This window comes from Coregonus clupeaformis, unplaced genomic scaffold, assembly GCF_020615455.1.
Source record: "Coregonus clupeaformis isolate EN_2021a unplaced genomic scaffold, ASM2061545v1 scaf0386, whole genome shotgun sequence".
In the NCBI taxonomy this organism is placed as follows: domain Eukaryota; kingdom Metazoa; phylum Chordata; class Actinopteri; order Salmoniformes; family Salmonidae; genus Coregonus; species Coregonus clupeaformis.
Genome location: NW_025533841.1, coordinates 254,313 through 275,665, shown reverse-complemented (window position 1 = coordinate 275,665; position 21,353 = coordinate 254,313). Strand labels below are relative to the sequence as shown.

General features: G+C 43.0%; 2 protein-coding genes and 1 long non-coding RNA gene across 6 annotated transcripts in view; 1 reads left to right on the top strand and 2 right to left on the bottom strand.

Annotated features, from left to right (window-relative positions):
* The first annotated feature begins 133 nt into the window (after window positions 1–133).
* On the top strand, window positions 134–2,647 carry LOC121558321 (peptidyl-prolyl cis-trans isomerase FKBP14). Of its 4 annotated transcripts, XM_041871720.2 has the most exons (5): window positions 135–191; window positions 378–454; window positions 1,068–1,219; window positions 1,551–1,678; window positions 2,013–2,647. In XM_041871720.2, the coding sequence occupies exons 1-5, from the start codon at window positions 171–173 to the stop codon at window positions 2,169–2,171; spliced, it is 537 nt and encodes a 178-aa protein (XP_041727654.1). In that variant the 5' UTR covers window positions 135–170; the 3' UTR covers window positions 2,172–2,647. The 4 variants fall into 4 exon arrangements, with proteins under 4 accessions (XP_041727653.1, XP_041727654.1, XP_041727655.1 ...); XM_041871719.2 differs by having other exon boundaries at window positions 134–454; XM_041871721.2 differs by lacking the exon at window positions 135–191 and having other exon boundaries at window positions 368–454; window positions 1,035–1,219.
* Window positions 2,648–5,637: 2,990 nt separating this feature from the next.
* On the bottom strand, window positions 5,638–7,603 carry LOC123484637. Its single transcript, XR_006658611.1, has 2 exons — window positions 7,359–7,603; window positions 5,638–7,160 (listed from the first exon to the last, which is right to left on the bottom strand). It is a non-coding gene; the product is annotated as an uncharacterized LOC123484637 (long non-coding RNA).
* Window positions 7,604–10,147: 2,544 nt separating this feature from the next.
* LOC121558330 (beta-chimaerin-like) overlaps window positions 10,148–21,353 on the bottom strand; it is a 48,378-nt gene continuing 37,172 nt past the window's right edge. The window contains exons 7-13 of the mRNA XM_041871731.2: window positions 18,454–18,543; window positions 17,343–17,427; window positions 13,491–13,664; window positions 13,194–13,271; window positions 12,829–12,966; window positions 12,537–12,642; window positions 10,148–10,778 (exon numbers count right to left, since the gene is read on the bottom strand). Coding sequence (XP_041727665.1) covers window positions 10,607–10,778; window positions 12,537–12,642; window positions 12,829–12,966; window positions 13,194–13,271; window positions 13,491–13,664; window positions 17,343–17,427; window positions 18,454–18,543 — 843 coding nt within the window. The 3' untranslated portion in view covers window positions 10,148–10,606. The remainder of the gene's footprint in view (window positions 10,779–12,536; window positions 12,643–12,828; window positions 12,967–13,193; window positions 13,272–13,490; window positions 13,665–17,342; window positions 17,428–18,453; window positions 18,544–21,353) is intronic.

Genomic DNA, 21,353 nt, shown 5'->3' with positions numbered 1-21,353 from the left:
ATGTATGTCCTCCAATGAACAGAAACTATTTAGAAATTGGGTGTGGCCTCCAAAAATTCTCTCCAATCGCAAAAGTGGTGGTCTCACAACTGAACAAGGGAAACATTTTGTTAATGCAAGTACCCTTCTAACGTTTGCCTGCCACGTAGCTAGCAATTGATCTAGACTCCATGCAACATTGTTGCACACTTGTTAGTCAGGCTTGTCTATTTAGTTTTGTACTCTGGATTTATCTATCTATCCAACCAGCAACCACTGAAATGTTACTCCTATCTTTTTGGTCAATTGTTTCGTGCTTTTTGTATGTGAATGGCGCTAAACTACCCGAACCAGAGGTGAAAATTGAGGTTTTACATAAACCCTTTATCTGCTTTCAGAAGTCGAAATATGGAGACCTACTTCTTGTGCACTTCGAGGGATTTCTGGAGAGCAATGGCACCATGTTTCATTCCAGGTGACTTGTTGAAATCGATATGGAATGCTCTGTTGATTGGATAAGTTTCCGTTGCTTCTTGCTGCAATCTTACAGTCTACTAACCAATGGTCAACCAATCCATCACACTCGAGAGTTGAATTGCCCACCAAATGAATCCCTCCCCTCTGATCACACTCCCATAACAACGGCATGTTTGTGGACATTGACAATCACTGTGTTTGTTTGTTTTTCTGATTGTTAAACCGGTTGGTTAAAGGGATAGTCCAATCAAAAACTATATTACGGTATTTTGTTAATTAGTCCACTGTCAATACAATCCTAAAAATGGTGCATGTCAGCACTGTAATGACGCGTTTTTGCCCGTGAACCAGAGGAGGCTGGTGGGATAAGCTATAGGAGGACGGGGTCATTGTAATGGCTGGTATGACATATATGGAATGGTATCAAACACATCAAGCATATGGAAACCACGTTTGACTCCGTTCCATGAATTCCATTCCAGCCATTACAATTAGCCAATCCATCTAGAGCTCCTCCCACCAGCCACCACTGGCATGAACTATCCCTTTAATTTAGCGGTTACTGATTTTTCTTTAAGAACACTATGATGGATCTGTGTGACTCTTGGCAGCCGTAACCACGGGGATAAACAGCCAGTGTGGTTCACCCTGGGGATCCAAGAGGTGATCAAGGGTTGGGATAAGGGGCTGAAGAACATGTGTTCAGGAGAGAGGAGGAAGCTCACTATCCCCCCAGCTCTGGCCTATGGCAAAGAGGGAAAAGGTATTACACATGTGTTGACATAGGACTACCAGTAGCCTAATGCTTACCGAATCCTTCATACCCAATTACAGAACGTTAGCCTACCGGTACAAGAGGAAAATGTGTGATCTCCTGAGACACTGAAATCCATAATTACTTTAATTGGCTAGGTGCTCCTTTTGTGTCAAGGGTCAATGTCATCAGATGCATCACAAATGGGACAATATTCCCTAGTGCATTACTTTTGACTAGAGCGCTCTGGACGGAAGTAGTACACTAAGGAATAGGATACCATTTGGGACACAGGCATCATGTCATGTTGCTCACGTGTATTTTGGCGGTTTGTTTCCAGGCAAAATCCCCCCCGAGAGTACGTTGATCTTTGACATTGAGATCATGGAGATTCGGAACGGTCCCAGGTCCCATGAGTCGTTCCAGGAGATGGATCTCAACGATGACTGGAGGCTCTCCAAACCAGAGGTAGGCATCAGAGGACTCTACACAAGGCAGGGATTAGTGGAACCTCGAGTCACAAACTACATGGCTAACCTCACTCCCCATCTTGAAATGTCACGTATTTGCGAGGCAGAGGATCCCTGGTTTGAGCTCAGTAAGGGACAGGGTACCTAGGGAAGTAAGTGATACTGTTAAGCAAGCTACAGCGATACTGTTACACCAGGCTAAACTCAATCAAGCCCAGTATTTGAACCCAGGTCTAGTGTTTGTTAATCTCCTGTAGGCAGATTATTTTACTTCTGGGTTAAAGAGATTAGGTGTTTGTTTATGTGAGGGTTTTATGTTCTCTCTGTGACAGGTGAAGGAGTACCTAAGGAAAGAGTTTGAAAGACATGGCTACCATGCTAATGACACGCATCATGAGGCGATGGTGGAGGACATCTTCAAGAAGGAGGATGAGGATGAAGATGGATTCATATCTTCTAGAGAGTTTACCTACAAACACGATGAGCTGTAGAAGTCTGAATTTTATAAGGTTGGTTTACAGTAGATCAAGCGACAGTCTGTGGATAACGTGTCGTTAGCCCAAGTATAAACCAGCCTTTACTCCTATTAACATGTCATTTCATTTTCACTATGTTCAATCGGTCTTGAATTTACAATTAAAGTGTTCTGAGGAGCGCTCAGGGTTTACTGGCATATATATTTAGGAGATTTTTGTATTTTTCAGGGATTTGTGGGTATGAAATTGCCTTGAATACGTATCATAGAGAACACTAAGTCCATCCACCGCATTTATGCCCAATGTGACCCATGTACAGTTATTTAGATTCATTTAAATGATTTTCTGTATAGACACATAGTCTTTAGTCTTTAGTTCAAGTACAAGGCTGATGGTGAATGATGGGGTCACCAGTTGGTAAAGTATCATACAGTATTTCTAAGAATATCTGTTTGTCAGCCACTGAAATAAAATGCCTTTTCATAAAACTCTCAAGAGTCATGTACTCTTTCTTTTTCACCGCAAACATGGCCAAGTTGCAACTGCGCGCCACCAATGCCTTTAGGGAGAGGCGCTTATAGCAGAGTACAGGATGATCAGTAGAGGGCGCTCTTTCTCCTGTTTTCATACCAAAACCCAAAGTGCAGAACAACTCCTTTACTTACTTGCAGAGAACAGTTAAAGTTAAAAGGTCCCGTTCCGTCACTAGTATTTGTCCCCCTATTTCACACCATCTGTAACACAGGGGTGAATAAGCGGATTACATAGAGCAAAGGGGAATACAGTATGAAGGAATGACCTGGTTCATCCTTTTTCATCTCAGGTTCACGCAGATGGACACTACCGTTTAAAGGTTTGGGGTCACTTAGACATTTCCTTGTTTTCGAAAGAAAAGCAATTTTTTTGTCCATTAAAATAACATCAAATTGATCGGAAATACAGTGTAGACATTGTTAATGTTGTAAATGGCTATTGTAGCTGGAAACGGCTGATTTTTTAAGGTCCTCAACTGACAGCTTCATTAAATAGTACCCGCAAAACACCAGTCTCAACGTCAACAGTGAAGAGGCGACTCCGGGATGTTGACCTTCTAGGCAGAGTTGCAAAGAAAAAGCCATATCTCAGACTGCTCATCTTAATCTTTTCTTTTTATTAGCCAGTCTGAGATATGCCTAGAAGGTCAGCATCCCGGAGTCGCCTCTTCACTGTTAACGTTGAGACTGGTGTTTTGCGGGTACTATTTAATGAAGCTGCCAGTTGAGGACCTGTGAGGCGTCTGTTTCTCAAACTACACACTCTGATGTATTTGTTCTCTTGCTCAGTTGTGCACCGGTGCCTCCCACCCCTCTTTCTATTCTGGTTAGAGCCAGTTTGCGCTGTTCTGTGAAGGGAGTAGTACACCGCGTTGTACGAGATCTTCAGTTTCTTGGCAATTTCTTGCATTGGAATAGCCTTCATTTCTCAGAACAAGAATAGACTGATGAGTTTCAGAAGAAAGTTATTTGTTTCTGGCCATTTTGAGCCTGTAATCGAACCCACAATTGCTGATGCTCCAGATACTCAACTACTCTCAAGAAGGACAGTTTTATTGCTTCTTTAATCAGCACAACAGTTTTCAGCTGTGCTAACATAATTGCAAAAGGGTTTTCTAATTATCAATTAGCCTTTTAAAATGATAAACTTGGATTAGCAAACACAACGTGCCATTGGAACACAGGACTGATGGTTGCTGATAATGGGCCTCTGTACACCTATGTAGATATTCCATAAAAAAATAGCAGTTTCCAGATACAATAGCCATTTACAACATTAACAATGTCTACACTGTATTTCTGATCAATTTGATGTTATTTTAATGGACAAAAAAATTGCTTTTCTTTCAAAAACAAGGACATTTCTAAGTGACCCCAAACCTTTGAACGGTAGTGTACATGCATGACATTTCACTTAATTAAGGTCAGCCATTATCAAGTCCTGGCACTGTCATTAGCAACAATGCCGTTCGCATGAACCATAATGAGTTACAGTAGCTACCTCAAATCCAGTAAGGAGGAACTTGTCATTCGGATCCATCAACATTTATTGTATTAAGCCTAGGTAATTATGTTTCTAATAATGGTGCTCTAAATGGCAAGAATGTGTGATTTAAAAAGAACCCCAGCAGCTCCAGGGAAGTTGCAGTCTAAACATTTCCCCACACCCAGAGGACTAGCAACAGAACAATGACAATGGCTACATCTATTGTATGGTTCAAGCAAGGTCATGGATCCATTGATCTTTTAGAAACCAGAATAAACCAGCATCTTTAATAGTCTAGAGGTATTTAGACTTCTAGATGTATTTAGATTTCTAGATTTATTGAGACTTTTAGACTTCTAGACTTCGTCCTAATATTTATATATTTCTTAATTCCATCTTTTACTTTTTAGATTTGCGTGTATTGTTTTGTATTGTTAGATACTACTACACTGTTGGAGCTAGGAACATAAGCATTTCGCTACACCCGCAATAACATCTGCTAAATATGTGTATGCGACCAATAAAATGTAATTTAATTGAATTTGAGATGTATTTAGACTTCTAGATGTATTTAGACTTTTAGATGTATTTAGATTTCTTCACTATATCTGTTATTGTTAAGTGAAAATGAAACAAAGTAAACCAAATTACATATTTACACATTTATTTACAATAATGTTTATCTTATTTTTTTTTCATATACATCTCTGAAGTAAACTTAGCAGACTGTAAACAATTCCATTCAAAACAGAGATTTTGAGACAGTGACTGAATAGCAAATATATTATCCACAATAAATATGTAACAAAGGTGTATTAACTTCATATGTATTTCCTGAGTGAGAGTGTGTGTACGTACATTGCAGTACTAAATGCAGATGTTTTTTTCTACATTTAAAATATTGTGATGTAAACAACTAAATGTAATCTTAAAATCTTCTCAACACTAGCTACATGCTGGCATATCCTTCATTGACATCCACTGTAAGGGTTCATTACTGCAATGGTTCCCAACCAGTGGTACTAGGACCCCAGGGGGTACTTGGCCTATCCACAGGGGGTACTTGGCCTATCCACAGGGGGTACTTGGCCTATCCACAGGGGGTACTTGGCCTATCCACAGGGGGTACTTGAGGAGACTCGTGATCATAGACTTACTGGTAAAATGCACATGGGGTACTCCAGGCAGAGCAAAATTCAGTTGGTGGGACAGTAACCAAAAAAGGTTGGGAACCACTGCATTAGTGCATACTAACATAATAACCACACAACTCCATCTCTACTCTTATCTTTGTCATTGATATAGCTCCCTCATTGTAGAAACAAACCCGTCTATTCCTTCAAAGACATTAGCTAGCCTAGTACAATATGAGCAGAATCAGATTAATACAACATGATCCAAATGAAGTTTGGTTGTATTTGAGTCCTTCATGTGCTTCATATCAAACCACCTCGAGCCCTTCATATCAAACCACCTCGAGTCCTTCATATCAAACCACCTCGAGTCCTTCATATCAAACCACCTCGAGTCCTTCATATCAAACCACCTCGAGTCCTTCATATCAAACCACCTCGAGTCCTTCATATCAAACCACCTCGAGTCCTTCATATCAAACCACCTCGAGTCCTTCATGTCAAACCACCTCGAGTCCTTCATATCAAACCACCTCGAGTCCTTCATATCAAACCACCTCGAGTCTTTTATGTCAAACCACCTCGAGTCCTTCATGTCAAACCACCTCGAGTCCTTCATATCAAACCACCTCGAGTCCTTCATTTCAAACCACCTCGAGTCCTTCATGTCAAACCACCTCGAGTCCTTCATATCAAACCACCTCGAGTCTTTTATGTCAAACCACCTCGAGTCCTTCATATCAAACCACCTCGAGTCCTTCATATCAAACCACCTCGAGTCCTTCATATCAAACAAACAAACAAGAAAACAAACACACAAAAAGCAACAAAGAAATAATAAAAAAATTTAAAAAATTGACCCTGGCAGGAATATTTTCTACATTAGATACCATGTGCATTAGGCTGGGTGTGTATGAAATATGAAAACATACTTGAAAATGGATATTGTAACAACCTTAACCCAACATCTAGTGACCTCGTCAAGAAGTTCGGACCTGTTGGCGTAACGTTAAAGGTGTTGGCTTGAGTCCCTGTCAGGGCTACCTCCTGAATTTTCTACATTGGTGAGGCCATACACATGAGGGACTTGGTATAGAGAAGTGTGGGGACACACTCTCCTGAAGGAAGTTGGTAATGTAGCAACCTTAACCCAGACCTCTTTGGCGTTACCGTTAAGGGCTTGGCTGGACCCTGGTTCGAGTCCCGGTTGGGGCTACTTTCCGAATTCGCTACAATATGATTATGACATTTTTTACAATAATTTGATACTTCATAACTATTCCGTATCCATCTTTCATTGGCCTAAACATATTATGAATTAGGTGTATACCTAATATATTAACTTGGTATAGGCCCAATTGATCAACATTTATGAAAGTTATATCTTTAAAAAATGCCTAAAAAAATTAATTCTAATTGCATCATCAATGTCCCATGCTCCATAACAGGTTGCAGTCTGGCAGGTAGAATGAGAATGATAATGATATACCCTGGGCTACTTCGCAACAGCAGTCGCAGCAACATTTCCACTGAAGTTGTTATTTTCAGGTATGGTCCCCCTTACTCTTCTCTTCTCCTTAAAACGTCCAGAACGTGAAACTTTTAGATTCCGTCTACAAGTTTTCTCATTGAACATTGGCTCAAACTCTGCATCGTCAAAGGTTTCTGCATCTGGAAATGTTTCGTTTCCCTTTGAGTCCGGTGTAGATTTGGAGGAGATAGGAGAAATATGCTCCCCAGAAGGTTGGGTCTCACCAGATTCTTGGGTTGTTGGAATACTCTTCCTTGTCACAAATGCTCTCCACCAAGGGTATCTCACAGGCGCTGCCATATCTGGAGGATTAAGTTTCACCTGCAATATACGTTTCTGTATGTCAATATAGCCAAACTGGTATTGAGAAAAAAGAATAAATCATGCCATAAAAAGTCTGTCAATAATCAAAAATATTCAATAGGAAATCATCTTCATATAGCTGTTATGTAAACATGCTATACATTTGTGATCAGCTATGATGGATAATATAATGTCATACCCCTGCCATCAACTCACCTGTACGTTTTCAGCCCTCTGGGGTCTCTAGTATCTCCAAGGGGGTTAAACTTGAGGCCAGTTCTCGGCTGAGGACAACATGACCAACACACAGACCTTCTAAGACAGTGTAGATTCCCAAGTTGTTTCCACAGATGCATCCACTTGGAAGACTCAATTTACAACATCCAATCAAGCCTTGAATTTACATGAAGGCCAATGTTTTAAGTAGAAAAACAACAGTAAATAACCAGCTTTTGATGTATTTCCTGTGACTAAGAGGCAGCAAATGTTCCAGGTATGGGAACACACCGGTCTATATCGCCTACAAACAAAGCCCCACCCATGCACACCTGATTGGTGCAGGTAAAACTGGGAGAGAAGTTACCTCCCTGGAAGCCTGCAGGAAGCATACCTGACCTGCCAACCATAGCAACACATTACCTGAGAACTAGACACACAGAAGAAACAATAAATGCAAACTCCTCCACACCCTTACATTTAGAGACAGGGTGACTCATCATGGCAGCGTCCCAAATTGGCACCTTATTCCCTTCATAGTGCACTACTTTTGACCACAGTCCTATGGACCCTGTTCAAAAGCAGTGCACTAAATAGGGAATAGGGTGCAATTTGAGACGCAGGCCAAGTGTGTTCCCTCAGGTACAGGGCGTCCACCATTGTTGCTCTCTTCAGCACCAGCGCTATTGAACCATCGTTGTCCTATTGAAGGTGTGGTGCAGTACGTGTGTGTTGTGATTGCATTGCACCATGACGCAGACATTTCTTTGAGCAATTGAATTGTAGCCTATCCTAAATGTACACATAAAAGATTGAGCAAAGCGTAATTTTACATCCTTTTAATAAATCAGCATTTCATAAATTACAATCTTAATTGCACCAATCACAAAAATACTTTTAATAAAATGGATTCGTAGAAAGGATTTCAATTATTATATTATCAACAATGGAAAACAACAGAGAATGTGTCAACTTTGTCGTCATGGCGTTGTTGTTTGGAGTAGGTGAGCTCCACAGCACCTATAGCTGCTCCAGGCAGTTTTCTAGGCTGAACATTTAGACATCAATGTTTCCTGACTTTAGTATGTGTCAAATAGTGTAAACTGATGCATGTATTGGAAAAATACTACGAGGTCTAGTCCTTACCCAGACTAGATGTTTGGCAGTCTACAAGTAGCAATTACTGAACAAAAATATAAACGTAACATGTAAAGTGTTGGTCCCATGTTTCATGAGCTGAAATAAAAGATCCCAGAAATGTTCCATACGCACAGAAAGCTTATTTCTCTAAAATGTTGTGCACAAATTTGTTTACATCCCTGTTAGTATTTCTCCTTTGCCAAGATAATCCATCCACCTGACAGATGTGGCATATCAAGAAGCTGATTAAACAGCATGATCATTTCACAGGTGCACCTTGTGCTGGGTGCAATAAAAGTCCACTCTAAAATGTGCAGTTTTGTCACATAACACAATGCCACAGATGTCTCAAGTTTTGAGGGAGCGTGCAATTGGCATGCTGACTGAAGGAATGTCCACCAGAACTATTGACAGAGAATTGAATGTTCATTTCTACTTTAAGCCGCCGTCATTTTAGAGAATGTGGCAGTATGTCCAACCGGCCTCACAATCACAGACCACTTGTAACCACGCCAGCCCAGGACCTCCACATCCGGCTTCTTTACCTACGGGATCGCCTGAGACCAGCCACCCGGACAGCTGATGAAACTGAGGAGTATTTCTCTGTAATAAAGCCCTTTTGTGGGGGAAAACTCATTCTGATTGGCTGAGCCTGGCTCCCAAGTGGGTGGGCCTATGCCCTCCCAGGCCTACCCATGGCTGCGCCCTTACCCAGTCATGTGAAATCAATAGATTAGGGCCTAATTTATTTATTTCAATTGACTGATTTCCTCATATGAACTGTAACTCAGTAAATTCATTGAAATTGTTGTATGTTGCGTTTATATTTTTGTTCAGTATATATATGTATTTTTTTTTTACACCATGGTATTCCACAGTTGTAATATATATTATATTAATTAATTTACCCATTCCATGTATCAATTTCAAATAATGGGAGGTTTGATTCAATAGTTTTCTGTAAACATTTAGGCACAGACACACATTTCACCCAAACCATATACTATAACTAGGACCATTTTTCTAGTACCAGCTAACAGTTGCAAATGTAACTTCAACAGTGCCACTCAAAATAAGTTTCTAAGCATTTCCTTACAAGTTTAAACTGCTCTGTTCACCAATTCCTTTTGGGGTTATGTTGCATTTTGACAATGGAACACATCGCACATCCTTGACAACCTATCAGCTTAAGAAAAAAAAAAGCACATGATGCTGAAAACATTTACATAAAAACATCTTTACAAAATAAATTCATCAGCACACTCTTTGCTAAATAAAAAGTGCTTCATTCATAGACCATCCATCCATAGCTCACCCTATAGGATCACACAGTTACTGAGTCAACACAAAAAATATCTGATTTGATCAAACAAGATTTAACCTGCATTCCCTTTACAAAGAGACTCATTAACCAATAAGCACACAACGAACACACTTGAGCAGACAATCAATAAGCAGACAGACATCAACCAGGAAGAATGTGGTAATGTGATGATGCTACATTTATGAAAAAAATATATGTTTTTATTGTCACATACACTGGAAAGGGGCAGTGAAATGTGTTGTTTCACAGGGTCAGCCATAGTACTACAGCGACCCTGGAGCAAATTAGGGTTAAGTGCCTTGCTCAAGGGCACATCAGATTTTTAACCTTGTCGGCTCGGGTATTCAAACCAGCGACCTTTCGGTTCCTGGCCCAACACTAACTGCTAGGCTACCTGACGCCATGAAAGGTGTGTGAAAATGCTGGAATCAATGGCTTCGTCCAAAATGCCACCCTATTCACTATATAGTGCACACTACTTTTAACCAGAGCCCTATGGGACCTGTTCAAAAGTAATAAATAGGGTGCCATTTGGGATGTATCCAATACCTTGTTCCTCTTAAGGAGAATATGGCCTTTGACCTTAATGTAACAAGACATGATGTCTAACTGACGTACCACAGACTCAACTTCAACTGAAACAGTCATGCTTATGGGAGAGAAGAAACATTTTGGAATTTTTACACTTCATATGATGACAGACATATGATGGCTTGAGATTCCTCTGGTATGGAATAAATAAAAAGTCATATTCCTTCCCAGCAACAGACAGGGCTCCAGTCCTTCAAAACAAGACGTCTTCATGTTCTATCAGGAGCTGTATGATGAGTTTCTGATGCCTCATGTCGTTCAGAGTGGCCAGGGCGTTCTGTTCAGGTGGCTGCATTAACGTCGGACCAAACACAATCCCCAGGTTCTCAGAATTCATGAAATTGTATTTTTCAAACATGGTGACCCTGAGAGAAAGATCATTATTACATCGTTCAGAAAGGTGAGAAACAACAACATTACATGTACAGCTGAAGTCGGAAGTTTCCGTACACCTTCGCCAAATACATTTAAACTCAGTTTTTCACAATTCCTGACATTTAATCCTAGTAGAAATTCCCTGTCTTAGGTCAGTTTGGATGAATGTGAAAATGTCAGAATAATAGTAGAGAGAATGATTTATTTCAGCTTTTATTTCTTTCATCACATTCCCAGTGGGTCAGAAGTTTACATACACTCAATTAGTATTTGGTAGCATTGCCTTTAAATTGTTTAACTTGGGTCAAACGTTTCGGGTAGCCTTCGACAAGCTTCCCACAATTAGTTGGGTGAATTTTGGCCCATTCCTCTTGACAGAGCTGGTGTAACTGAGTCAGGTTTGTAGGCCTCCTTGCTCGCACACGCTTTTTCAGTTCTGCCCACACATTTTCTATTGGATTGAGGTCAGGGCTTTGTGATGGCCACTCCAATACCTTGACATTGTTGTCCTTAAGTCATTTTGCCACAACTTTGGAAGTATGCTTGGGGTCATTGTCCATTTGGAAGACCCATTTGCGACCAAGCTTTAACTTCCTGACTGAGGTCTTAAGATGTTGCTTCAATATATCCACATAATTTTCCTTCCTCATGATGCCATCTATTTTGTGAAGTGCACCAGTCCCTCCTGCAGCAAAGCAACCCACAGCATGATGCTGCCACCCCTGTGCTTCACGGTTGGGATGGTGTTCTTCGGCTTGCAAGCATCCCCCGTTTACCTCCAAACATAACAATGGTCATTATGGCCAAACAGTTCTATTTTTGTTTCATCAGACCAGAGGACATTTCTCCAAAAAGTACGATCTTTGTCCCCATGTGCAGTTGCAAACCGTAGTCTGGCTATTTTATGGCGGTTTTGGAGCAGTGGCTTCTTCCTTGCTGAGTGGCCTTTCAGGTTATGTCTATATAGGACTCGTTTTACTGTGGATATAGATACTTTTGTACCTGTTTCCTCCAGCATCTTCACAAGGTCCTTTGCTGTTGTTCTGGGATTGATTTGCACTTTTCACACCAAAGTACGTTCCTCTCTAGGAGACAGAACGCGTCTCCTTCCTGAGCGGTATGACGGCTGTGTGGTCCCATGGTGTTTATACTTGCGTACTGTTGTTTGTACAGATAAACGTGGTACATTCAGGCGTTTGGAAATTGCTCCAAAGGATGAACCAGACTTGTGGAGTCTACAATTGCCTGAGGTCTTGGCTGATTTCTTTTGATTTTCCCATGATGTCAAGCAAAGAGGCACTGAGTTTGAAGGTAGGCCTTGAAATACATCCACAGGTACACCTCCAATTGACTAAAATGATGTAAATTAGCCTATCAGAAGCTTCTAAAGCCATGACATCATTTTCTGGAATTTTCCAAGCTGTTTAAAGGAACAGTCAACTTAGTGTATGTAAACTTCTGACCCACTGGAATTGTGATAGTGAATTTTAAGTGAAATAATCTGTCTGTAAACAATTGTTGGAAAAATGACTTGTTTCATGCACAAAGTAGATGTCCTAACCGACTTGCCAAAACTAGTCTGTTAACAAGAAATTTGTGCAGTGGTTGAAAAACAAGTTTTAATGACTCCAACCTAAGTGTATGTAAACTTCCGACTTCAACTGTATATTTATAAGACTACATCACTGATTCAACCCCATGAAGAGCAGATTAAGTGTGTGTGTGTGTGTGTGTGTGTGTATCCTCACTTCTTGAGATGCATCATCAGGTAGCGTAGGGTCTCGTAGTGGGCTGGCGGGAGCTGCAGCAGCCCCTCATGGATGGCCTCCAGTCTGGTGTCTGGGTTGGGAATTTCTACCAGAGGAAGTGTTACTTACTATTAGTTACATTCACCTGATAAATAACCGCGCCTAAGACCTGAAGATTTTCGTTAGCTCCCCAAGCTATTGCCTAGCCTTTCGCTCAGTGCGCTATCAGTCATTGCGCTGGAGACCCAGGGTGCATTGAGCTAATTGTGGGAATAAGTATGGGAGTACGTACTTGCAGCTTGTATGAATCTGGAGTACACGTGGAATGTGATGACTGGAATGGGCAGGTCTCTCAGATAGAGCTTCAGAGCTCCAGCGATGATGTTGATGTCATTGTACACATTGGCACTGATGTCTGCCTTCTCGCCATCTGCAGAGATGACACACAGGACACGTTATGTACCGACCAGACTGCAGTATATTCACTACAATTCCCACAATGCAACATATATATGCCCTTTACACCGCACATAACGACATCCTGCGGTCTGATACGGCTCTCCTGTGCTTTTCATTTGAACCTATGGACTTTCATGTCTCATATAACCTTAAACCAGATCTTAGCCCAGAGGCAAAGGAAATGAATTTAACACAAACCTCGGTCAAAGGAGAGCCTCACATCCTCAATGTGTTCTGAGAAGCCAGACACTCTGTAGAGGCCCTCAGACTGCAGACCTGCAAGCAGTAACACAGAGAGTCGGTTAACTCTACTTCCTGTACCCTCTACAAATCTATTTTTTTTCAGGACCAATCACAGACATCCATTTTCACCTTGAAGTTGAATATTCTTTCAGCTTAGCCCTTGGCTAACAACATGCAGGGTGAACCCGGCTTAAATGTCCCAGAAACATTCTAAACTGAATGAACCTGAATGGCTGGTAAACGGATCTGTACCTCGTAGTTCTATCTCCTTGATACACATGTCCACCACCATGGGCCGTGTGGTGTTGTGGGCCTTGACCAGGGTAGTGAGGTCACAGCTGAACACCTTCTTAATCCTGCGCAGGTCTGGCTGGCAGTCGCTGGGCACCAGCTTGGAGCACTGCTTGTGTACATTCAGCCCACAGTCTGGAAACCACAGGTCAGAGAGGTAGTCAGTCAGTGTTAAAATACTCACCCATACGGAAAGGATTTATTCAAATCTTCTAATCTTATATGATTATGGTCGACTTCTTCTAAAACAACATGTAAGACTGTAACACAATACAGAGTGGTTAGAGGTAACAATTAGTACAGTGATCAACCCCAATCTCAGAGAGAAAGCCCAGCCAGCTCAGCCAGCTAGGGTAAGACCAGGCTGTTTCAATATGCCATGGTGGGCCACGTCACAGTCTATCTGTCCCCAGGGGGGTGTCACGTCTTGGCTGTTGGTCAGTGTTGTGGTTCTAGTCACGCAGAGGGTCTTGGACAGCTGGTGGCAAGAGAGCGGAACACATTGTGGTGGAAGGGAATGCCTCTTTGTGCGGCATCACTGGCCTGCACACGCACACACCGTGAGAAAGATAGAACAAGCTGCCTCTCTGGGAGATGCCACAGGAATGTAGCCTAGGTTGAAGTTGCTCTGCCTGCCTTTACTGTCCTTGGGAGGCTCCCTGACTCAATAAGAACATCCAGCTGAATCATTCATCACTGGTAGTGGCGTTTTTACTACCAACAAGTACCCAGCATTATTACTGCTCTGCTGACCGGGGTTCCTTATTCTCAGACGCTGAGACACAGAGAGATTGAAGAGAGAGAGAGACAAAGGGAGACTGACAGACAGAAACAGATAAAGATGGAGAGAGAGAGAGACAAAGGGAGACTGACAGACAGAAACAGATAAAGATGGAGAGAGAGAGAGACAGAGGGAGATGGGGAGAGGGAGGAAGAGGACAAGTTAAACATGCCAGATAAGAAGGAAGAGAGAGAGAACAGAGAGAAAGAGAGAGAGAACAGAGAGAGAGAACAGAGAGAAAGAACAGAGAGAGAGAGAGAGAGAAACAATGAGGATAGAAAGACAATCATGAGTTGTGTATCTCTGTGTGTTAGAGAAGGACTGCTTCAGAGAGAACTGGAAGTACTAAATAAATCTCTCCTGATTACCATAGGGCACAGGGCTGTCTGATGACACCAGTGTTTGCCTGGGGCTTATAAGCATGGCTAATAACTGAACAACAAACCATCTGTCTACAGCGAAAACAGCAGAGTTAGTCCTCCGTTAAACACATCCATGTCAGGATTGTGTCCAGGCAATAATAGAACCCTCTGTACCTTCGGGCTCTGATCAGTCCCTACACCCAAACGAGGGCATTGCGTTCATCCACCTCTGGCCTGCTGGCTCCCCTTCCTCTGCGGAAGCATAGTTCCCGCTCAGCCCAGTCAAAACTGTTCGCTGCTCTGGCACCCCAATGGTGGAACAAGCTCCCTCACGACGCCAGGACAGCGGAGTCACTCACCACCTTCCGGAGACATTTGAAACCCCACCTCTTTAAGGAATACCTGGGATAGGATAAAGTAATCCTTCTACCCCCCCCAAAAAAAATTGTAAAGTGGTTATCCCACTGGCTATAGGGTGAATGCACTAATTTGTGAGTCGCTCTGGATAAGAGCGTCTGCTAAATGACGTAAATGTGCCCTTGGATTCGAACCAGGATCTCTAGTGGCACAGCTAGCACTGCAATGCAGTGCCTTAGACCACTGCGCCACTCGGGAGACACTTGTCTACTTGTTAAATGTTTGTAATGTCTACTACCGTCAATTGTGCTACAGTCTTGCTAAATTGTAAATGTCTGTAATGTCTTTTTATTGTGTGTATGAACCCTATAATTCACTGGACCAGTCTGATCGGTTATTCAGCCAACAAACATTTCAACACGTTCATTAGGATACAACATTATTGATTAGCACAGAAATTATCAGTGGAATCATTAGGTGGAGTGGGCTCTTGATCAATATTACTAGGGTTGCAAAGGGCGGTTAAATTACTGGAAACTTTCTACGTTTACCAGTACACTACCAGAAGTTTGGTAACTTTCAAGTTTTTATTTTATCACAAGACATCTAGTGGCCCTTTTTCGGTACTTCAGATTATCACAGGTATCTGTAATTATCTCTGGCCCTCTGTGTGGACTTATTACATGTAAAACATAAAATAATCAAATAAGAGGATTTGAAAATGAAAAAATACAATGACAACGCTGTAAAACATGATCCTAAATATAAACCAGCAACTTAGTGAATACCATTGGTACCATTAAATAGTTTGATGTGTTGCATAGTCAGTAGTTGGAAGAGTTGCAGAGTTAACTGAAAATAATGCCATTGTTGATTAGATGCTTTTAGCATTAAATTAGGCTATTTTCTCATCAACGATATGGTCTATCCACTAGAAACTAATGGACAAAGATATAAAACATTTATATAATATATATATATATATATATATATATATATATATTTTTTTTTATATATTTTTTTATGTTCAAGTGTAAATTACCAAAGTTAATGATAATTACCAAAATTACCAAAGATTCCGGTAATTTTGGTAATTTAGCGGAATCTTTGCAACCCTAAATATTACATCCTTTTATCTGGCAGGAAGCTCCAAGGACAGCTACTGTTAACGTGTCCCTTTTCACTCAATTTAACTTCAGGATTGGAATGATACAGTATTGAGATATTTTCCCCATGTACTGAAGCACTGAAACAGGGATTAAAACCAGTCATTAAAAGGATCTCCATTACAAAGAGCTCAAGAAAGCCAGACAGCACGGCCAGACAGCACGGCCAGACAGCACGGCCAGACAGCACGGCCAGACAGCACGGCCAGACAGCACGGCCAGACAGCACGGCCAGACAGCACGGCCAGACAGCACGGCCAGACAGCCTGGTTGCAGTTGCAGTTTTGTGGATACAGTGTTTGGATGTCTTTGCTTGACTGGGTGTGTCCCGTTGATGTACCTTTTGAGCTCTCTGTGTGCGTCTGTCTTGTTTATAAATAGTTGACAGCCATAGTTGCAGGGGGAACTGGTTTGTCCCAGGTGTCACTGAGGAATGCTAAATTACCACATTTCACAGGCCTCCTCCAACCATTTATTTACATGGAACTGACCAAATTTACTAGACTATACATTCCATGACATGATCCAGGCTTGGACGTAATATTGTAATACCCTTTTTATTGTCATTGTGTTTAAAAATAAATTAATTGTTAAGCATTTCAAGTTTGACATCTCATGTGTTACAATTAGTCATATGACATGCAACCCAACCGGACAAAGACGTCCAATCAGTTGTCCAATTTGATTGATATTTGATCGAGTTGTCAGCAAACGTGAATTCTTGAAATAAATCAAACTTGGAAGTCGTATCGTTGATTTGGGATAAAATTAGATAGAACCTGGTTACATGGATGATTTGTTGAAAATGTTGACTTAATACATTTCTGCCCAGAGGGATGTTAACAGGACACCTAGTTCTGATCAGGGATTGGAGTTATTTATTTATTTTTCATTAGGCTTTCATCCCAAATGGCATCCTATTCACTATATAGTGCACAACTTTTGATCAGAGCCCTATGAGCCCTACACACGTGGACTACATAGGGAATAGGGTGACATTTGGGACGGTGCCCTAATGTGATGAAGTACCCATGAAAGGTCAGTGTTTGATTACACTCCCAGGTTAGTGTTTGATTACACTCCCAGCTGATGGTAGCTAGGTGAGCAGTGAGCAGTGTTGGGATATATGAATGGAAGAGCAGGTTACCTGAGCAACGGACCCCTTGGGCTATGAGACCCCACATGAAGTTGGCACAATACTCGCACCAGTGAGGCCCTCGGAACGTATGAACCTATGGAAGGGTGAGACATCACAGCAATAGATTAGAGTCTGGAAGAGACACCACACCTTCTCGCTCTCACTAAACAAACATTGTAACTCTCTAAAAATCACACACACACCTTCTCGCTCTCACTAAACAAACATTGTAACTCTAAAATCACACACACATATCCGCAAACAGACAAGATCTGTGAATACTTTCATTCATTGTATTTCTGTAGGTGAGTAAGACCCAGGGCAGGTTAGGTCACCTGTCCTACTGTTGTGTTCTCTCTCTCAAGAGCAGAATCATTGATTGTATTCAAAATGTTACAACTGTATTTCTGTTTTAGAAAATCAACAGCATGAGCATGTGGTCCTCTGTAGCTCAATTGGTAGAGCATGGCGCTTGTAACGCCAGGGTAGTGGGTTCGATCCCCGGGACCACCCATACGTAAAAATGTATGCACACATGACTGTAAGTCGCTTTGGATAAAAGCGTCTGCTAAATGGCATATTATTATGAAACAAAGAGGTTAAAGTGCTCAAAAATCAGACAATGTTCACAGCCGTCAATGGGTTAAAACATACGCCATATCCATTTAGCTCAGTCGATAGATTTAGACATATGGCTGACAGCTGGACGTGCCCACAAGACATCTTTCATCATGAAAGCACATGATTATGAATAATATCATCAGTCTCTCGGTGTTATAACGGTATCTAACGGTAGCCAGTCTAGCGACAAGCAGGCAGCTCACTAGGCAAATACAAAGAGTCGGTTACTTTGTCACTTTGAGGGACATTGCTTTTAAGTTTCAGATCAACCTGACAGAACTTATCTCACAGACCCTGCATGGACAAGCAGCGCTGCCTGTAGGAGCAGAATCATTTCCTGAGGTAAAAGAGCTTCAAACAGAGCTTTGAACAGAGAATCTACAGAGAGGCAGCCCTCCTACAGGTCCTAATGCAGTCAACTCTCGCCACCTCCCTCCCTCCTTCCCAGTACCTCACCACATCCTCCTTTAAAAAGGTTAAATCAAACAAACCGGCTCACCTTGAAGTTGTGGACCTTGTCGTAGGAGCTCTGCTTCTCGGAGGGGCAGTCTTTCAGGGTGCTGTGCCGTACCAGAGGAGACGTGGTGATCTGCGGACAGGAAGCCAACAGTTTTAGAGGCTTCCAGAGTAACGTTCCCCTGCTCCCCAACTTGACCCCCAGGGCTAAGGCCAGTAGCTCCTGCCTCTTCCGCTCCCCTCTCTTGGTCTTGTGGACCGTTACATCTCCTGGCCCTATCCCTCCTCCCGGACCGCGGCTCCCTTCCTCCACTTCCATGGCTGCTGCCGTGTGTCTGACTGTGTGTCCCTGTCCTGGTCCTAGTCCGGGCTCCCAAAGAGCCTCTGTCTCCTCTGGTGAGCCGTGTGGTGTGTGCTGGAGGACGTAGCGCCCAGTGCTGCCTAACAGACGCCGGCGGCAGCAGCCCAACGAGGAGGACACGGCCGCTGTACTCCACTCCCCCCCTCCTCCTCCTCCTGTTCCTCCTCCTCCTCCTCCTCCTGCTGCTGCTGCTGCTGGGACCCAGGAGGGTACAGACTGACAGTCAAGGTGGGGCAGGCTCTGCATCTGATCTGAGCTCCAGCTCAAGTTCCAGGGGAAAGAAGCAGAGAGCAGCCAGCAGCAGTGGGCGGCCCCAGGGCAGGAGTGTGGCTCACACAATGGCTCTCATTCACACACACCAAATAGGAGGGGGGGAAGGGAAGGGAGGGGTCCCTTGGTTGGTGGGGAGGGGCTAGGAGGAGGGTCCCTTGGTTGGTGGGGAGGGGCTAGGAGGGTGTGTGGGGTTAAAGTGAGTGTGTGTGGGGTGAGGGGTGAGGGGGAAGGGGGAAGGGGGTTAGGGTGAGCTGTTAGTACAGCTCTTCACAGCTCAGCAGCAAATCTAAAGCAGGATCAATGGCTGCAGTCAAACTCTCTAAAGACACAGAGAACCATGCCACACTAACTATTAGCACGTTGCCTCCCGGACACACACACACTCAACTGGAGATAATACTGAACTGAACTGAACTGCCAGGAGTCATGGCACTATCCTTCCGGCCCAGAAGAGCCACGACATGCTCCTATATTCCTTCTAGTCCAGCAGAAACAGATTAATCAACTACATCTTGACCTCCATGCCTCACAATCCACTGGTGGTTTTCCTCTCCCTGCCTAGACTACAGCCAGACTACAGACAGACGCTACGACTCCAGCCTGCTCCCACCAATCACTCTGCTCTGCTCTCAAACACCCAGTAGAACAGCACCCAACCATGGTCATCCACTGGGATTGGGAGGGATTATGGCCGTAATCCCCACTCAGGGTGTAATCCCACGGTGGCCAAATCCCTGTCAGATCCCAGGCAGAGCTCATGGTGGCCATGCCCTGACTCAGTGGGGGGCTGTTGCTGAGTCTACAGCACCACAGAATATGTTTTGTGACTCTCCTCCTAAACATTCACTCCTCCTAAAACACCAGGAGCGCCTCATCAGCTCCTCTTGGTTAACAAGACACTCAAATGGGAAGTAGACAACTCAAACTAGTGGAAGTGGACATTCAGGGTTGCTGAAATGAAATGTTGAAATTAGGGACAGAAATTTAGTTAAATTGTGAAGAGAAAGAATGAGGGAATGTCAGAAGAAAACTACAACAGATGATTTTGTAGCAGTGATGGAATGATGAAGAGCTGGAAGGGTAGAAGAGTGGAGGAAGGGAATGATCCTAAGGGAGAGAGAGAGAGAGAAATATGCTTGAAGCTCACTCAGCTCAGAGACAAAAGCATTTTAGCTGAAATGAGAGGATTGGCAGCTTTAAGGTTGTTATAGACATAGAAGCCGTTTTCAAAATATGGCTTTGGGCCTCCTGTAACGTAGACTGAAGACCAAGGACCATGTTGTACTGTAGCTACAGAAGTAATGGCTTATCTAATTTCTACCAATTTCTATCAGCATGTCACCTGTGCAACTAGATGAGACAAAACTCTAGATCACCTTTACTCCAAACACAGAAACACATACAAAGCTGACCATAACTCTATCCTCCTGATTCCTGCTTACAAGCAAAAACTCAAAACAGGAAGTACCAGTGACGTGCTCAATATGGAAGTGGTCCGATGAAGCGGATGCTAAGCTACATGACTGTTTCACTAGCACAGACTGGAATATGTTCCGGGATTCATCCGATGGCATTGAGGAGTTTACCACATCAGTCACCGGCTTCATTAATAAGTGCATTGACGATGTTGTCCCCACAGTGACCGTACGTACATATCCCAACCAGAAGCCATGGATTACAGGCAACATCCGCACTGTAAAGGCTAGAGCTGCCGCTTCCAAGGAGCGGGACACTAATCAGGACGCTTATAAGAAATCCTGCTACAACTTCTGACGAGCCATCAAAAAGGCAAAGCGTAAAAACACGACTAAGATCCAATCCTACTACACCGGCTCTGACGCTCTTCAGATGTGGCAGGGCTTGCAAACTATCACGGATTACAAAGGGAAACACAGCCGTGAGCTGCCCAGTGACGCGAGCCTACCAGAGGAGCTAAATGCCTTCTATGCTCGCTTCTAGGCAAGCAACACAACCATGCATGAGAGCATGAGCTGTTCTGGACGACTGCGTGATCACGCTCACCGTAGCAGATGTGAGTAAGACCTTTAACCAGGTTAACATTCACAAGGCCGGATTACCAGGATACAGATGGATTACCAGGACACATACTCAGATCATGCGCTGACCAGCTGGCAAGTGTCTTCACTGACATTTTCAACCTCTACCTGACCCAGTCTGTAATGCCTACATGTTTCAAGCAGACCACTGTAGTCCCAGTGCCCAAGAACGCCAAGGTAAACTGTCTAAATGACTATCACCCCATAGCACTCACACCTGTAGCCATGAAATGCTTTGAAAGGCTGGTCATG